This window comes from Danio aesculapii, chromosome 7 (genome assembly GCF_903798145.1).
Source record: "Danio aesculapii chromosome 7, fDanAes4.1, whole genome shotgun sequence".
Lineage (NCBI taxonomy): Eukaryota > Metazoa > Chordata > Actinopteri > Cypriniformes > Danionidae > Danio > Danio aesculapii.
Genome location: NC_079441.1, coordinates 48,455,073 through 48,472,378, shown reverse-complemented (window position 1 = coordinate 48,472,378; position 17,306 = coordinate 48,455,073). Strand labels below are relative to the sequence as shown.

General features: G+C 40.9%; 1 protein-coding gene across 3 annotated transcripts in view; it reads left to right on the top strand.

Moving 5' to 3' along the window:
- The window catches only part of brsk2b (BR serine/threonine kinase 2b), a 317,532-nt gene that overhangs the window by 187,321 nt on the left and 112,905 nt on the right, over window positions 1–17,306 (top strand). For all 3 annotated transcript variants that reach the window (XM_056462041.1, XM_056462040.1, XM_056462039.1), the window contains exon 2: window positions 747–841. In XM_056462041.1, coding sequence (XP_056318016.1) covers window positions 747–841 — 95 coding nt within the window. The remainder of the gene's footprint in view (window positions 1–746; window positions 842–17,306) is intronic.

Genomic DNA, 17,306 nt, shown 5'->3' with positions numbered 1-17,306 from the left:
GAAAGCTCTGCTCAGTGACTCTCAATTGCATTAGCTGCCATATGGCATTTTACACATGTCTGTGTGCTCGTTCATGTCAGCCCAAGGTAATTACGCCAAAGATGAAATATTCATCGGGTCCCCGGACACTCTTTTCTGTGCCCTCGAGTCCGGCATCAGGGTCTAGATTGCGTCCTCTCCTGTGATACAACATCAATGACACGTTGTGAAAGTGGCGCGAGATGCCATTCGGGCTTTAACGACATACATATAAAAGAGATCCAGAGAGCTGTCAGGTCTTTATATCCCCTCTGCCCCCTGGGTAAACCTTCCGGGAAATCAACAGTTTGATATGCAGAGGCATGCCGAAAAATGTACGGGGGTAATAAAAGCATGCACGGATGTGGCATTTAGCCAAATATGCTTGCTGATATATATTCGCGCCCGTGTCAGCCTTTGAGCGAAGTGACAGTCTTTTATCGTCAATATGACCAAAAAAAAAGCCATTGAGGGGGATCCGACTCTGATCTGGCCTTGTTTGTGTTTATGCATGTTCTCTGACATTTACTTTGCGACATGAAAAGTGCCCCTGGGTATCGCATTATGGATACCGGGGGGCTTTAGAGGGAGAATTCTCATTTTGCCGAAATGAAACTCACGCTGGGACCAGCCTTTTATCATCTAAGTGCTTTTTTTTTTGGTTGATGCACTTTTTATGCTTGTTGACGGAATTTCTTTTCTCTCTTCTCTCTTCTCTTTCGCTCCAGGCCTCGTGAAGCTGGGGATCCACTGTGTCACATGTCAGAAAGTTGCCATAAAAATTGTAAACCGGGAGAAGCTCAGCGAGTCTGTGTTGATGAAGGTAAGATTGTGCTGTTTTTTTTTTAGTGTACCGCATGAAGTTTTTATCTGCACTGAGCTGTAATGGGATCGAAAGTGGATTTAAGATTGCTGCCAGTACCAAATCTGTCTATTACATCACACTTACAATGTGATTTTACATTTATATTTATTTAGATCCCTCACAAAGCTTATTCTGTCACAATAATATACATTTGTTATGTATGTCAGCACCAAGTCAGCACCATTTCTGTCCTAATTATGTCAAGGTGCTGCTTCTGCAGACAGCAAAACATGAAAGAGTCTTTGAGTAGAAACGGGCAGCTGTCACTGTGCTGCTGAACTGCTGTCAGGGGATTGTTTGAGTATATAAAAGCATTATCCACGATTCCTCAGTCGTTGCTGGTTGGCCCACAGCAGCAACTACCACTATCAGACTGGACATTGATTAGTAGGAGTTCAGTTGAGGTTATCTCTAATTGTTCATTATCCGGTTTGAATCCAGTGTTGCTGTCAGCTCTCCTTCTGTAATCCTCTAATTGGTCTTTTGAGGAAAGCGGCGTCCTGTTTGTTACTTCATATACAGTGCATGGCTTGTGATATATAAAGTGCTTCTCTTTGTTTGTTAAAAGCTGGATGTTAGAGAGAAATTCTCCAAGAATGAACTTCATTCTCCATTAGCTTTATTAGCACTGAAACAAAAAAAACCCAGAGACATTTCGGGTTGTTTCTACTTATTATGAATTTGTTTCCACTGATTAGAAGTTGTGAAAATGCTGGTGAAGGGAACTTTTCTGTTCAAACTTGTTTGACAACTGGCTAAACCCCAAATTGTACACGACGTGCATGATGTAACAATGGTCATTGCGTGCCAAAAGATGTACTCTCTCAGGCTGTGTTCAAAATTGCTCCTAACCCCCCATTCCCAACATTAGACCACTAATATGGTCCACTTAAGCAGTGAATGGAAACGAGTATCAGAAGGAATGGGCTGGTTAATAAATCCCTGACGGATTTGATTATCAACTTACCTGTGATAGTCAATGAATTCAATTCAATTCAATTCAATTCACCTTTATTTGTATAGCGCTTTTACAATGTAGATTGTGTCAAAGCAGCTTCACATAAAAGATCATAGTAAATTGAAACAGTGTAGTTCAGTTTTTAAAGTTTAAGTTTAGTTCAGTTTAGCTCAGTTCAGTGTGGTTTAATAATCACTACTGAGAGTCCAAACACTGAAGAGCAGATCCATCTATGCGCAGCTCTACAGATCCCGAACTGTGCAAGCTAGTGACGACAGCAGCGGGGAAAAAACTTCACCAATTGGCGAAAGTGAAGAAAAAAAACCTCGAGAGAACCAGGCTCAGATGGGCGCGACCATTTCTCCACTGGCCAAACAGTCTAAGCACTGAAGGCTGGAAGCTGGGCCTCAGCGAAGACTCGTCTGTCCCTGGAGCGTCACGGGAACAGTCTCATGCTCTCCACTCCTCTATGACCACCACAGCAGCTGCTCAGGATACGGCCTGGTCCAGGATTATGGAAACCTTGGGATCAATGAACACTGAGCGAGCTGTCTAATATGAATGAAATAAAGTATTATGATTTATGTCATGTATACAAATGTTAATTTTACAATCAAATCATAAATTATATAAAAATTTACACTGATTTCACTGTAGATGCTAGATGTGGAAACTAATTTGGCAGTCAACTCTCAAAGTGCATTAAAGGTGTTCTCTAACCTTCGAGTGTACATTGCTTTTACACTTGTCATTGTGATGTATTTTGAGATTGTCTGATGCAATTCATAATGTCCACTACAAATGGCTGGTCCCTCAAATAGAGCGCTATATGGTGTGATTTTTGGATACAGCCTTAGAGTTTAGCTTTTATACTAATTACACACTTCTGAACTAGCTAATGCAAGGCGATTAGACTGGGTTGGAGATAGTTGAAGTTGAAATATCTCTCAGGATAGGAAAATACAAACACACTGTAGAAAAAAATGCTAGGTACCAAGCAGTTCCTTCATGTTGTCCCAACACAAATCAATTAAGTTAACTTAATCATTTTTACTAATTTAAGTTGATTGAACATAAAACAATTAAGTTGTCCCAAGTTGTCTTAAGTTTTGAATTGTGTTGTTACAACTTATTTTAAATAAGTAGTTGGAAGAAGCAGCGAAAGTCATTTTTTGAGTGCAGATTGTCTGTCTTAAATTTTGTTTGACAGAATGTCATGAGGTTAATATAGGGCTGCACGATTAATTGTAAAATATTACGATCTCAATTCGACCCCCTCACTCACTCCCATTGCCGAGTCGTGTTATCAGTAAAATGACATTTCAACATGTTTTCCTTAGTCTTGTTTCTCTGTGTTTTGACCTTTGCCAAGTTTGTCTTTTTGTCCTTGTCTGCCGCCTGCCTTCCGACCTCTCTCCTGATACTCTTACTACGATTCTGGATTGTCTATATACATCTGTTTGCACCCGTGTTGACCATTGCTTGCCTGACCATTCGAATAAACCTGCATGTGGATCCTCACCTCTGTTGTCAGTGTCACATCCCCTGGTTACACATCCAGCATACGATTCAGCCAATTATATTTTTGAGTTCAGGAGAAGCATAAAGGCGGTGGCACAAGTCTTTACATTGTTTTACATACGTTGCTCAGCAATGTAGACTCCTCCACATGGGACATGAGTCACACACTGTATTTATAAGGTGTAATTCACCCAAAAAGTCATTTCTGTTTTAATGTAATGAGGTATTCGTGGCCGCAGAATGACACGTGAGCTGACGCACTGTTTGTTTACGACTGAGAGGACTTGCGTGTGCCCACAAATGAGTGAACAGAACCTGCATATGCTGTGAATAACAGGTAATATAGTTGTAAATAACAATCAGATTGTTGCACAGGGCAAACGTTTGAGAGCCGCACGGGAAGTATGATTTGCATGTATGTTTTTTTGTAACTGCAGCCATGACATGAGCGCACTCAGCAGTGAAAGTGAACCCAAAAGCGCGCACATCATTTAAATGATCATATCGCATTGTAGAGTTATGTCTACCACAAGCATTTGATATGTTTTATCTTTCATAGCACACACAGAGTGCTGTGCATACAAATAAATGTTTAACAGTCTCAGTATAACTATTCCAGCTTATATAATGTTAAATATAATGCAAGAGGGAATCTGATATCGACAAATGTCTCATTTTACCAGTAAAAAAATGGTCTAATAATGTTGTCAATGACAGATTGCAAGCATAAGTCTCAAACATAATAATTCAACTTCAGAATTATGAATAGTTGTATTCTGATCTAATCACTTTACTGTGAATTAACAACCAGGACATGTTTAAAGTCTGTTCAAGTCCATCATTCAAAGTCTATACAAAATGTAGCATTTTAACAAACAGTAGAACTACACATAGGCACATAATACACATAATATTATTGTTTTTTTACCAAATGTTTGAGAAATAATAATAGCATCCTACTTTTATAAACCTATATCTTGTAAAAATCGTGGTCTTGATATTAAGCAAAAATAAATCGTGATTCTCATTTTAGCCAGAATCGTGGTGCAGCCCTGGGTTAACGCATAAATGTGATTCATATGCTATTGTGTGATGGACTCTATTTTCTTTATGTTTTCCCTTGTTAATCTTACAGCTAATGCAAAGCGTTTCTAAATATTATGTTTTTATATTACATTTTTGTATGGAAATGATGGCGTATAAATTAGAACATTAGAGATTAAGTCTATAGTTTTCAACATTAGTTGTCAACCTTTAAAACCATTTTGGAGCAGGGAACTAATATTAGATGCACCCCTGCTACAGTACAAGTTGTGCGCTTCACTTACTGTAAGTGCCAACTTTGTAAGGACTTATAATAACTTTTCTGGAAAACAAGTTAAATACCCAGAAAAACACAATGACAAGACAATTTGTGCTGTACGTTTTTGGTGGTCACACATGCCTGCGTGTTTCTTATAGCATTATCTGAAAGTCAGCATATTTCCTTTGCTTTACCGAGTGAATAATTGACTGTCAAACTGCCACTGTGTTATTACTTTTTTTAAGTAAAAAAGGACAAGATGAGCCTAGGAGGGTGCTGATTTAGCTTTTTTGCTTTATAAATTCAGTAAGCTTTTACATAAAAGTCACCTCAACTTTTGACCCAGTCACTGTAATTTCCTCTTGGAGTCCATTCAGCATCATATGGATTTCATTAAATGGTTAATGGCTCATTAACTCCTGGTGGATTGTGGGGCAGTAGTAATTTAGATGAGCTGATTGGTTCCTCATTGTAATTGGATGTGAGAATGGGCTATACAGACATCCGGTCCACATGCAGTCCCCAGACCCCCCTGCTCACGCATAGGTGTTTCGACTACGGTGGAAATTGGTTCTCTGCAGGAAATAGACCTATGCCTTTTGGGAGTTTGATTGTAGATGCATGCTTTTGTGTTTCTCATTGTCTTACTTTACTTTCCTTGCCGAGCTGTATAATTTAGAAAACAAGCAGATGCGGTCTGATTCTAACGCAGAGTCGGAGTAAAGCCGCCTCCATGACTGATAGTTAGTCGCACTCCTCTGAAGGTCACTCTGTAAGCTATTCTATTGTATCTCCTGCTTATTTTAGCTTCTCTCAGGGGCTGTTGGCATGGAAACCTGACATGATTGGCTTGGGGAGGGAGGTGGTTTGAGAAAATTATAGGCTTATAGTAAAAACGGTTTTACATGCTGTACACTTCTGTCAATATATCAGAGATTTTGCAGACAACAGAAATCAGCTGAAATAGAATGAGACAGTAATCTGTGGAGTCCAAAAGTCTTGACTTATCTTCTCTGTGGTGTAATTTTCCATGATTTCCAAGATTCAAAGACACCATGAAGTCATTGGATGAGATTGCAGCAATCCGCTTGTTGAGACGTGACGCATGAAATACTGTTTCTGTGTACACACCACTACTTGATTCATCTGAGTGTACTGTTTCAACATTCCTTTATGACATTTATGATTGCTATTTATTCACAACAATGATTTAAGCTAATCTTTTTACAAAATCTTTGCATGCAAAACAACCTCTTAGCTTTCTTAAACCATCCCAGACACCAATATTTCATTCAAGAGTTCACACTTAGCTGAGGATTGATTATAAAGCTTGTTTGGCATGCTGTCCCAGGAGAGAGCCCTGAGGTTAAGAGATCCTCGAGCTCTGGGCTCCATCCCATTTGCAGGGCTAGGGAGAGTTTGAGCTAATAGATGCGATGTTTAAACTGTACAGTATTTTTTATTTTAGATAAGTTTGCAAAGATTTATTTTTTATTGAAGTACAGTTTCATTTGTCATTTATTTTCTTTTTTTTTCTGTTTAGAACTTAACTGAGCCTTTAATTGTCATTTATAAGGTATTTATAAAGCATAAATAGTCCTCACTTTAGATTAGGTCACAAAACTGGATGAATGGACGTTTTCCTGGGGATATATTTGACACTCTTTAGAAATGTATATAGAGGTACGTAATCAGAATGAGCCTGGGTTGCAGGTTAGGGTAATTAGGCAAGTTATTGTATAATGATGGTTCTGTAGACTATTGAAAACAATATTGCTTAAGGGGGCTAATAATATTGATCCTTTTAAAAAAATTTAAAACTGCTTTTATTCTAGCCGAAATAAAACAAATAAGACTTTCTCCAGAGCATATTATAGGAAACATATTATAGGAAATACTGTGAATTCCTTTTCTATTAAACATCATTTGGGAAATAGTTCATAGAAGGGCTAATAAATTAGACTTCAACTGTTTGTGTTGCATATATGATATATTTTTTATATATCAAATCCAAATATGAACTTGTATGTCATATGTAATTTGTGTATATTCCCATAAAAATCACTTTTTTTATGTGGGCTTTAATATTTGTTACATTAGATAATAAAGCATGATCATGGCTTGCATTTCAGGCTGACTTTAAACTACACTTCAGTTCAGTTTAACTCACTAGATGGTCTCCCAGCCATTGCTTGCCATGTTCATCCTGGAGTTCCCCCTCACTGTAGTCTTGAAGGAATAAATAAACAATAATGACTTCATTAGCATATTTTTAGACAGTCGGCAGGAGGTCACCTGTCATTCTGTGTGTTTTTTTTCTCCATTCTTCTTCCTCTCCTTCCTCAGCCTCCAGCAAACCCCACGTTGGCTGGCATTTGCATAGCATGGAGCCGGTGTGCAGCTGTTAGCATGCATGTCTGTGTGTTGAAAACAGTGGTTCGGTTCTTCCTGTCAGTGTGTGCTCTCGCTGGGACACAGTATAAGAAAGAGTGTGCATGTGTGTAATCAGAACCCATGGTGATCGTGTCAGGTTTTGTTTGTGTGTGCAGCATGCATTGTGTGTGTGTGTGTTCATGTCTTCTCCCAGGGAGAGATGGTGTTGTGTGTTGGGTCATGGCATGCACTGAACAGAAGCCTGGCATTTGAGAACATGCTCCTCGCAGAGATCTCCGCAGCCCCTGCCTGGCCCCTCCTGAACTAATGAAGTCGTCTCTGACATTTTCAGACATGAAGAGAGAAGGTCTTTGACTTACTTTGCGGTCACACTAATGAGGGTTATGTCAGGAGGTGACCCCGGCCTACTTTACCTCAGAGATGTGCTGCAGATGCCTCGCAGCAATGTGTTTTTTTTTCAAGGGGAAGATGTTAGTGTGTGTATGCACAATGATGATGGTTAAAAATAGATCTCTTTAACACTAGAACTAGACGAGTTCTGTATCTAGAATGGCTGTAGTCAAACAGTACAGGGGTCTCATTTGAAAAACTTTGCATAGAAAGCTTCCTAAAAGTGTACGTGAACCAGAATAAATTTACATGTATTTATTAATGATTATGGTTCATATGGTGGCTCATAAATCAATATTTAATTTACATATGTTTTCTTAGGAGTGGCATGGTGGCTCAGTGGTTAGCACTGTCTCCTCAGGGCAAGAAAGTCGCTGGTTCGAGTCCTGGTTGGGTCACTTGGCATTTCTATGTGGAGTTTGCATGTTCTCCCCATGTTCACGTGGGATTCCTCCGGGTGCTTCCATATGCTGGAATAGTTGGTGGTTCATTCCTCTGTGGCGACCCCTGATAAACAAGGGACTAAGACGATGGAAAATGAATGAATGTTTACTTAGATTTTACTTACAACAGCACACATTATCCCATCAAGTTGGGTTTATCATAGATCAGAACCTTTGCGTGGCAAGTGGCGTATGTACTTTTCCACCCGATTTTATGCGTAAGCCATGTTTAAAAATGAAACCCATGGATTCTATGTCAATTTTTTGGTAGATTTTTTTGACATTTCGTTCTCATTCTCTTTATTTAACCAGGTTAAAAACTCATTGAGATTAGGATCTCTGTTACAAGAGTGACCTGGCCAAGAAGGCGGCAACAAATAATAAAGTGTATAAAAATTAATTACACACAAAATGCAACTTAAAGATCACATCAATGGTTCAGTAAAGTGTAAAACACTCAATTTGTTAAACATATGTAGCTATAAATATCCATATGTAGCTATATATATCCATATGTAGCTATATATATCCATATGTTGCTATATATATATATATATATATATATATATATCCATATGTTGCTATATATATATCCAAATCCCTTTTTCCTGTAACTTCTATAGAGAAAGATTTTCCTTTGAAGCTTCTATTGAGATTTTAGACTGAAGATTTGATAGTCTGTTGTTAAATTTTACTATCTTTTTGTAATATTTAGTTTGTGTATTTAATTGTCCACAACTAGTTGAACTAGTAGTTTTTGAAAGTCTAAATGGTAAAAAAAATGATGCTGAACATTTCTGTTGAAATGTGAAATATTTTGATTGTGAATTTTGGAAATGATTACATTTATCTTTTTTAAAACATTCTGACTTTTAGATTTTACAATGCTCTGATTTTACAATACACTGAATTGAAATTCTAACAAATGTGAAATTATTAGATCACCAAGAACCATAGAACCTGCTGTTGTAGCTAATTACAGATAACATTTGAAGTAGATAGCATCCTGTAAATTACTTTGTAAAATAAAAACTTTTTTAAAACGTTGTAGCATATAAAAATAATAATAATAATAATAATAATAATAATAATAATAATAATAATAATAATAATAATAATAATAATAAAAATAATAATAATAATAATAATAAAATAAAATAAAAAAATAAATAATAATAATAATAATAATAATAATAATAATAATAATAATAATAATAATAATAATAATCACCAATATGAAATGAAAAACCTTTATGGACATTTATATACATTGGAAAAATATACTATTTATACCATTATGTCTGTTTGAGGTAGAAAGTTATTACATTGCAAAATAATACTACTACTTACTACTACTAAGAATAATATAATGATAATGCTCTTGTTTTATTGTACGGTGTCCTTGATTTGCCAGAAAGGCGCCTTTAAATAAAGTGTACTATTATTAAATGATTTATTATTATTAAATGATTTATTATTATTATTATTATTATTATTATTATTATTATTATTATTATTATTATTATTATTATTATTATTATTATTATTATTATTAATAATACTATGGACGGCACAGTGGGTAGCACGATCACCTCACAGCAAGAAAGTCGCTGGTTCAAGCCCCGGCTGGATCAGTTGGCATTTCTGTGTGGAGTTTGCATATTCTCCCAGTGTTCACGTGGGTTTCCTCTGGGTGCTCCGGTTTTCCCCACAGTCCAAAGACATGTGGTTTAGATGAATTGGGTAAGCAAAATCGTCTGTAGTGTATGTGTGTGAATGAGCGTGTATGGATGTTTCCCAGTGATGGGTTGCAGCTGGAAGTGCATCTGCTGCGTAAAACATGTGCTGTATAAGTTGGCGGTTCATTCTGCTGTGGTAACCTCTGATTAATAAAGCAACTAAGCCAAAAAGAAAATGAATGTATGAAATGAATTATTATTATTCATAATGATAATAATAATAATAATAATATTTTTTGCCTCAGTAGTTTTAGTTTTAAACAAAGCCTATTTCACTGTTTCTTCAGCAGTCCAGTGCCATTTTTGCAGAGAAGCAGTTTTAAAATGCTAAGTAGTTTGCTTATCTTTCAGTTCCCCTTGAGGCAGGCCTCTCGAAACTATTTATGACAAACCATGCATTAAACATCATTCCCGTCTAATGAAAGACGGCCTCCTGACACTGCCGAGTGGATCCCGGTAAACATTTCAGAAAGGTATCATTCTTTGGTTTAATCAAGTCTTGGGTGGTTAATGGTAAATGACCCAGGGGAAGGTGGGTGTGAAAGTTTCCCTCAGCATGCGGTGTCGAATCCAGACGGGTCCCGAGGGGAAAGCTAACATTTCTGAAAGCAAGCCCAGTGTTGCTCAGGAGAGAAGGAGGGACATGTTGCACCCCTGCAGAGAAGAGATAAGTCAAGCTATGGATGAGTGCCAGTTTACACACACTACTGTATATGTTACACGGAGACAGTGGAAAACAACTTTACGGATTTTGTTTTACTTAACTGTGTTTTAAAGAATAAGCATGTGGTTTCTGCACTTCCGGGAAGTTGCTGGAAGTTACATCATATTTCAGTATGATGACATATTTCTTATGTAAATGGAATATTGAATAGGGGGTGGGGTTTTATTTTTCTGCTCCTCCTACTAATCATGATTGCTATTCCATAACTGAAGTAAATTGTATGATTATGATTAAAGATTACCAAATCAAACTGTTTTTTTTTCTGTGGATATACTTGCACGGATTAATTGTTCACCTTTAGGCTAAAGCCTGGTTTATACTTCTGCGTCGAGTGATCAGCATGACCCTTGGCGCCAGCTTTGCACGTTGCTGTGCGTTTCTATTTCTGTGCGTTGTTTGTGTTGCTCTGTAATAACACTTCTGAAACGCTAGCTGGTAGTAGGTTTTTATGTTCCTCTGTGTCGAGTTTCTTTGCTGGTGTTTTGCTTTTTCTGAATGCTACAAGTAGCTAAAACTAGCTCATTCGGAGGTGGGAAATGGCGGACATGCAACAACTTTAATCATAAGGTGAACAGAAAACAACAGTTCCATCTGGAGCTTCTTCATGGGACTCCACACTTGTAAACACTTGCTCCAATGAGTTTGCGTGCCTCTCGCCCCCACACTCATCAGCGCTACCAAGCCGACCAATCACAGAGCTTGGACTACACAACGTTGAGAGGTGTGCGTCAGTGTCTATAATTTTAACATGTATTTTTTTAGTGTTCATTATTCTTGAAATTCATCAAGCAACGTACTTTGTGTATGAATAAATCTGTTGTGGAAAAAAATCCCAAAACAATACAAAACTTCACAACATGGGCTCATTCTGAAACTGTAGCCCTATATACATTTTTGGAGAATGCGAACTATGTAGCCAGAAGTACGTATGGCTGAATTTCATCTGTAAAACGAATGCTACGGGGCGGTATGAAGCCGTTCCTTTTCGCGCTTACCAGCTGACCGCTTATCTCTAGAGTCCAGTGAAGGATGGCTACAGAAAGCAGTTTAGACAAAAACAGAGTCAATAAAATAAACAGGTAAATAACAGTAAAACACCAGGCGAGGGCTTTTGTTTTTCTGGATTGCTTTTTAAAACTGTCAGTTGGGTTTAGGAAAGTGGGTAAGCGAGTCAGTCTGTGCTTTTAAAAACACTATTGGTTGGGTCTGTGCTTTTAAAAACACTATTGGCTATCAGGAGGAGGGTGGGTCAGTCGATCGGTCGGTCAGTCAGTCAGTCGACAGCGGCCTTTGGTGGATTTACGCAAGAACAGCAGGCATGATTGACAATCGCGAGAGAAATTTAAGGTCTGAAAAGGTGTACACAATGGCCTCTGGTGCATTGCGAACACAAAATCTGCAAAAAACAAAACATAGCTGGGACGTATCTGGCACTCTCTAGAAATGTTTATAGAGGTACATTTTAGAATGAGCTTGGGTGAAACTTCAAGCAGTAGGGCTTGTTTTCTCCTTTGTCTTCAGAATGAAAAAGAAAGAGGAAATATTTAGTTCATTGAATTGAATTGATCCTGAACAGAGACTGGCAGTTTGTCAAAGGTATTGACACAAACAATGACACACACACACACATACACACACGCTCACCAAACAGCGGCATGGGAATGGTTCATGGCCAGACATTCGCCATACTGTAGGCTACAGCAGTGGTTCTCAACCGTCCCCCATAATCTATCTTTATTTACTGCACCTTTTTGTCATGAAATGCTTTGTGCTGCAAGATGAAGTGGATTGATTTATGAGAACTCATTGAACAGTTGCTCTGAATTGTCAAAACACCTCTCAAAATGCTTGCTACGGATGCGAAAAACAAATTAATTGAACCCGTTTGAACCCAGAAATGTGTATATGTGACTGACACAACACAATTGGGATGGAAATTTGAGACCTACATTGTGTACAATAACCTTAATGTGCGCTAACACAATAAACAAGTTGATTTCACATGAACTTCTCTAAATAGATACAGTTTGATTGGCCTATTATTCACTTCAATCACTAGCCTCAGATCTGAATACATATGGATAAAGGTTGTGGATTATTTGTAAAGTTAACGATAATAGAATAAGCTTGTTATTAAAGCAAGAAGCCATGGTTTACAACCAAGTGAATTTCTTTTGTGAATTTATAACAGCTAAGCAATGGGTGGTGCAGTGGGTAGCACTGTTGTCTTATAGCAAGAAGGTCTCTAGTTCGAGCCTCGGCTGCGTCAGTTGCCATTTCTGTGTGGAGTTTGCATGTCCTCCCCGTGGTGGTGTGGGTTTCCTCCAGGAGCTTCGGTTTACCCCACAGTCCAAAGACATGTGGTATAGGTGAATTGGGTAAGGTAAAATTGTCCGTAGTGTAAGTGTGTGAATGAGAGTGAATGGCTGTTTCCAAGTACTGGGTTGCAGCTGGAAGGGCATCTGCTGTGTAAAACATATGCTGGATAAGTTGGTGGTTCATTCCACTGTGGCTACCCCAGATTAATAAAAGGACTAAGCCGAAAAGAAAATGAATGAATAACAGTTAAGCAGTGTTGTTAGGCACAGCTTGTTTCTGTTATACATTCACTGTAAATCACGACTTTTGATTGTTCACTTAACCATAGCTGGTTTATCTAAAGTGAACGTAAAAGGTTTGGGGGAAAATCAGACATAATATTGGATTAACAGTGTGCTTACTCCATTTGCTTGATTTTTCCAAAACATATTTTGGTCCCACTTTATATTAAGTGGCCTTAACTAATGTACTTACATGGAAATTAATCATTTGTTACAATGTACAAATACATGCATTGTACTTATGATTGATTTACTATCTGCATGTAATAACATCTGTAATTTGTCATGGATTGGTCAGGCTCTCACGACCCCCACTCACGAAGATCACCATCACCTGACTTCTAATGAGCACACAGCTGCATCACATTCACGAGCACCAGATAAAAGCACAGCACTCCAGTCGCTCATTGTCCGGGCTCGTCTCGACGAAAGCGGACAACTGAGCGACCACTCAGCGTAGTCATCCTCAGCTAAACAAACGATTTACTTACCTGTTCTCTTTGTATTCCTCCTAGTCTTCCTGGTCCTCCCGAATCGTCCTGTCTTCCAGTCCTTCCAAGTCTGTGTCATCCTCTGTCAGCTGTATCTGGTGTGTGCTGTCCATCCTCGTGTATTCCTGTTACCCAGCCACGGAGGAAAAGACCCCAACATCATTCCTGATCCTCCTGGCTATCCTTCATGTGCTCCTTGTTGTCATTCAATAAACACCCTAACGTTTCCTTACCTCTGTCTCCTGTCCGCTTCATAACAGAAGCCCGGACCTCTAACGACGCCAACATGAGCACCCTCGATCACTTTCAAGAGCTGGTGGACCAGTTGAAGCGGATTCTACAGCCACCAGCTCCACTTTCCAACGCACCACCAGCACCGAGCACTTCCGCCTCCACAGTTTCTTCTTCGGCCCTTCCTTCCAGTCCCATGGCCCGACCAGCGCCCTACTCAGGCGGAGCGGGGGAGTGCAATGGTTTTCTGTTACAATGTTCCCTCATATTCGAAATGCAACCTTCTCTATATCCCACAGATAAGTCAAAGATCGCCTACATCGTATCACTACTCTCTGGACCTGCACTTAAATGGGCTGAGACGATCTGGAACCAAGCCGGGCCGGTCATGAATTCCATCACTACCTTCACGGAGTATTTCAAAGAGGTGTTTGGACGTTCTGATGGGGAAGTAGCCGCTGGAGAGCAGCTGTATCATCTAAAGCAAGGTACTCTATCTACACAGGAATATGCTCTCCGGTTTCGCACTCTAGCAGCTGCAAGTGGATGGAATGAGAGATCGTTGTTGACCACGAACCGGCTCGGCTTGGAACCCACTCTCCGAATCCAGCTGGCCACATTAGATGATACAATGGGTCTGGAGAGATTCATCCAACATTCTCTCCGATGTTCCGATCGTCTCCGTTCCTATCAACAGGACACCATCACCCCCTCGTCTGCACTCCTCCAATCGCCTGAGTCAACAGCCTCTCCAGAACCAGAACCCATGATAATAGAGTCTGGAAGACTGACATCAGCGGAACGACAGAGGAGGCTGACCCGGGGTCTGTGTCTATACTGCGGTGTCAGTGGACACACCCGTATGGAGTGTCCCCTTCGTCCCATTCGGACTTCAGTGAGTGTATTCAGTACGAATATTGAACAATGTAAACCACTTACTACCACCGTACAAATAACTACTGCCTCTATTTCTCTCCTTGTCACAGCCCTCATCGACTCCGGGTCAGCAGGGAACTTCATCTCCCAATCCCTCTGTCGTCAACTCCACCTCCGTACTGAGGCGTCCTCGCATATATACCAGATACAACCGATAACCCAGTGCACTCGATCTTCGACCCGTATCCATCGACAATGCGAAGACATCCTTCTTCAAGTGGGGCTGTTACATCAAGAGAGGATTCAATTTCTGGTTCTGGAGGGTGCAAATATGGACATCATTCTAGGGCGCCCGTGGCTGGTGAAGCACGATCCCATCATCTCTTGGGGCACAGGAGAGATAAAGAAATGGGGATCTGGATGTACACCTACCTGTTTTCCAAATCTCCCTCTTCAAGGTCGGAACCCCATTTCTTTGTTTGCAACATCGGTCGAGAGCCCTCCTGAGAAGCAGTCTATCCACATTCCTAAGGAGTACAGCTCCTTTCATGATGTCTTCTGCCCCAAGAGAGCTTCCCAGCTACCGCCGCATCGGCCATGGGACTGCGCGATCGACCTAGTTCCAGATGCCCAGTTGCCAAGAGGTAGGATCTACCCGCTCTCGCTTCCAGAGAATCAGGCAATGGAAGATTACATAAGGGAGGCTCTGAGTCAGGGGTACATACGTCACTCAAAATCACCAGCCGCCTCAAGCTTCTTCTTTGTGGCCAAGAAGGACGGAGGGCTGCGTCCATGCATCGACTACAGGGTCCTAAATAACGGTACAGTAAAATACCGATATCCCCTTCCTCTGGTACCAGCCGCTTTGGAACAGCTCCGAGAAGCTAAAGTCTTCACTAAATTGGACCTCCGCAGCGCGTATAATCTGATAAGAATACGTGAGGGGGACCAATGGAAGACAGCATTCGTGACCCCTACTGGCCACTATGAATATGAGGTCATGCCTTACGGTCTGGTCAACGCCCCCTCCGTATTCCAAAACTTCATTCATGAAGTCCTCCGGGAGTTTCTTCACCACTTTGTAATAGTGTACATAGATGACATCCTCATTTACTCCCGGAGTGAGGCCGAACATCGCCAACACGTTGCGGAGGTCCTACACACATTGAGAGAACATCACCTCTACCTCAAAGCGGAGAAATGCTCATTCCACCAGAAGTCGATTCATTTCTTGGGATACATCATTGATCAAACCGGTATACGTATGGATGGGAAGAAAATTGAGGCTGTTCTATCCTGGTCAGAACCCACTTCCATTAAGGAGCTCCAGAGGTTTCTTGGGTTTGCTAACTTTTATAGACGGTTTATCAAGGACTACAGCAGGATTACATCACCTCTCACTAATCTCCTCAAGGGTAAACCCAAAGGACTGGAGTGGACCAAAGAAGCAGCCGCAGCCTTCCGCCTTCTTAAGAAGGAGTTCACAAGGGCCCCACTCCTGACTCATCCTGACCCAAATCTTCCTTTCGTGGTGGAAGTGGACGCATCCACCACCGGCGTCGGGGCAGTATTATCTCAACATCATGATACACCGCCCCGACTGCATCCCTGTGCCTATTTCTCTCGGAAGTTGAGCCCGGCGGAGCAGAATTACAGCATAGGAGACAGGGAGCTGCTAGCAATCAAGCTAGCCTTGGAGGAGTGGCGTCACTGGTTGGAGGGAGCCAAACATCCGTTCCAGGTGATCACAGATCACAAAAACCTCCAATATATCAAAGAGGCCAAGAGACTATGTCCACGTCAAGCCAGATGGTCACTTTTCTTCTCACGTTTTGATTTCTCCATTTCCTATCGTCCAGGACCCAAGAATCTAAGAGCAGACGCTCTCTCTCGTTTACACGAGCATCACGATCATGAAGAACTCCCAACGAAGATTCTTCCCGAACACATCTCCATTTGTCCGATCACCTGGAACGCTCCTCCAGTCGTTGCCACTCCGGAAGCCCCTGCTCCGCCGGGATGCCCTCCTCATCGGCAGTTCATACCACCTGAACACCGGGTAGATCTGATCCACTCCTTACATACCTCGCTAGGCACTGGACATCCAGGGATCAACAATACTCTCTCGCTAGTATCCCAACGATTCTGGTGGCCAAACATGGCAAGGGATGTGAGGCAATATGTTCAGGGCTGTAAGGACTGTGCCCAATCCAAGAGCCCACGTCATCTACCCGCTGGAAAGCTCCATCCCTTGCCGATTCCGAACCGTCCCTGGTCACACCTAGGAGTGGACTTTATCACTGATCTCCCTTCGTCAGAAGGTAATACCTGTATTCTAGTCATAGTAGATAGATTCTCAAAGTTTGTCAAACTAATCCCTCTGAAAGGTCTTCCCACAGCCTTTGAAACAGCCGACAATATCTTTAATCAAGTCTTCAGGTCATTTGGTATTCCAGAAGATATTGTGTCGGACAGAGGTCCACAGTTCATCTCACGTCTATGGAAAGCCTTCTTCAAGCTCCTAGGTGTGGCCGTCAGCCTCTCTTCTGGATATCATCCCCAAACCAACGGGCAGACAGAGAGGAAGATTCAGGAGGTGGGACGGTTCCTGAGGACCTTCTGCAGTGGTCACCAGAGCTCCTGGAGCCAGTATTTGGGCTGGGCAGAATATGCCCAAAATTCACTGCGGCAACCCTCCACCGGACTCACGCCATTCCAGTGCGTCCTGGGCTTCCAACCACCGCTCTTTCCCT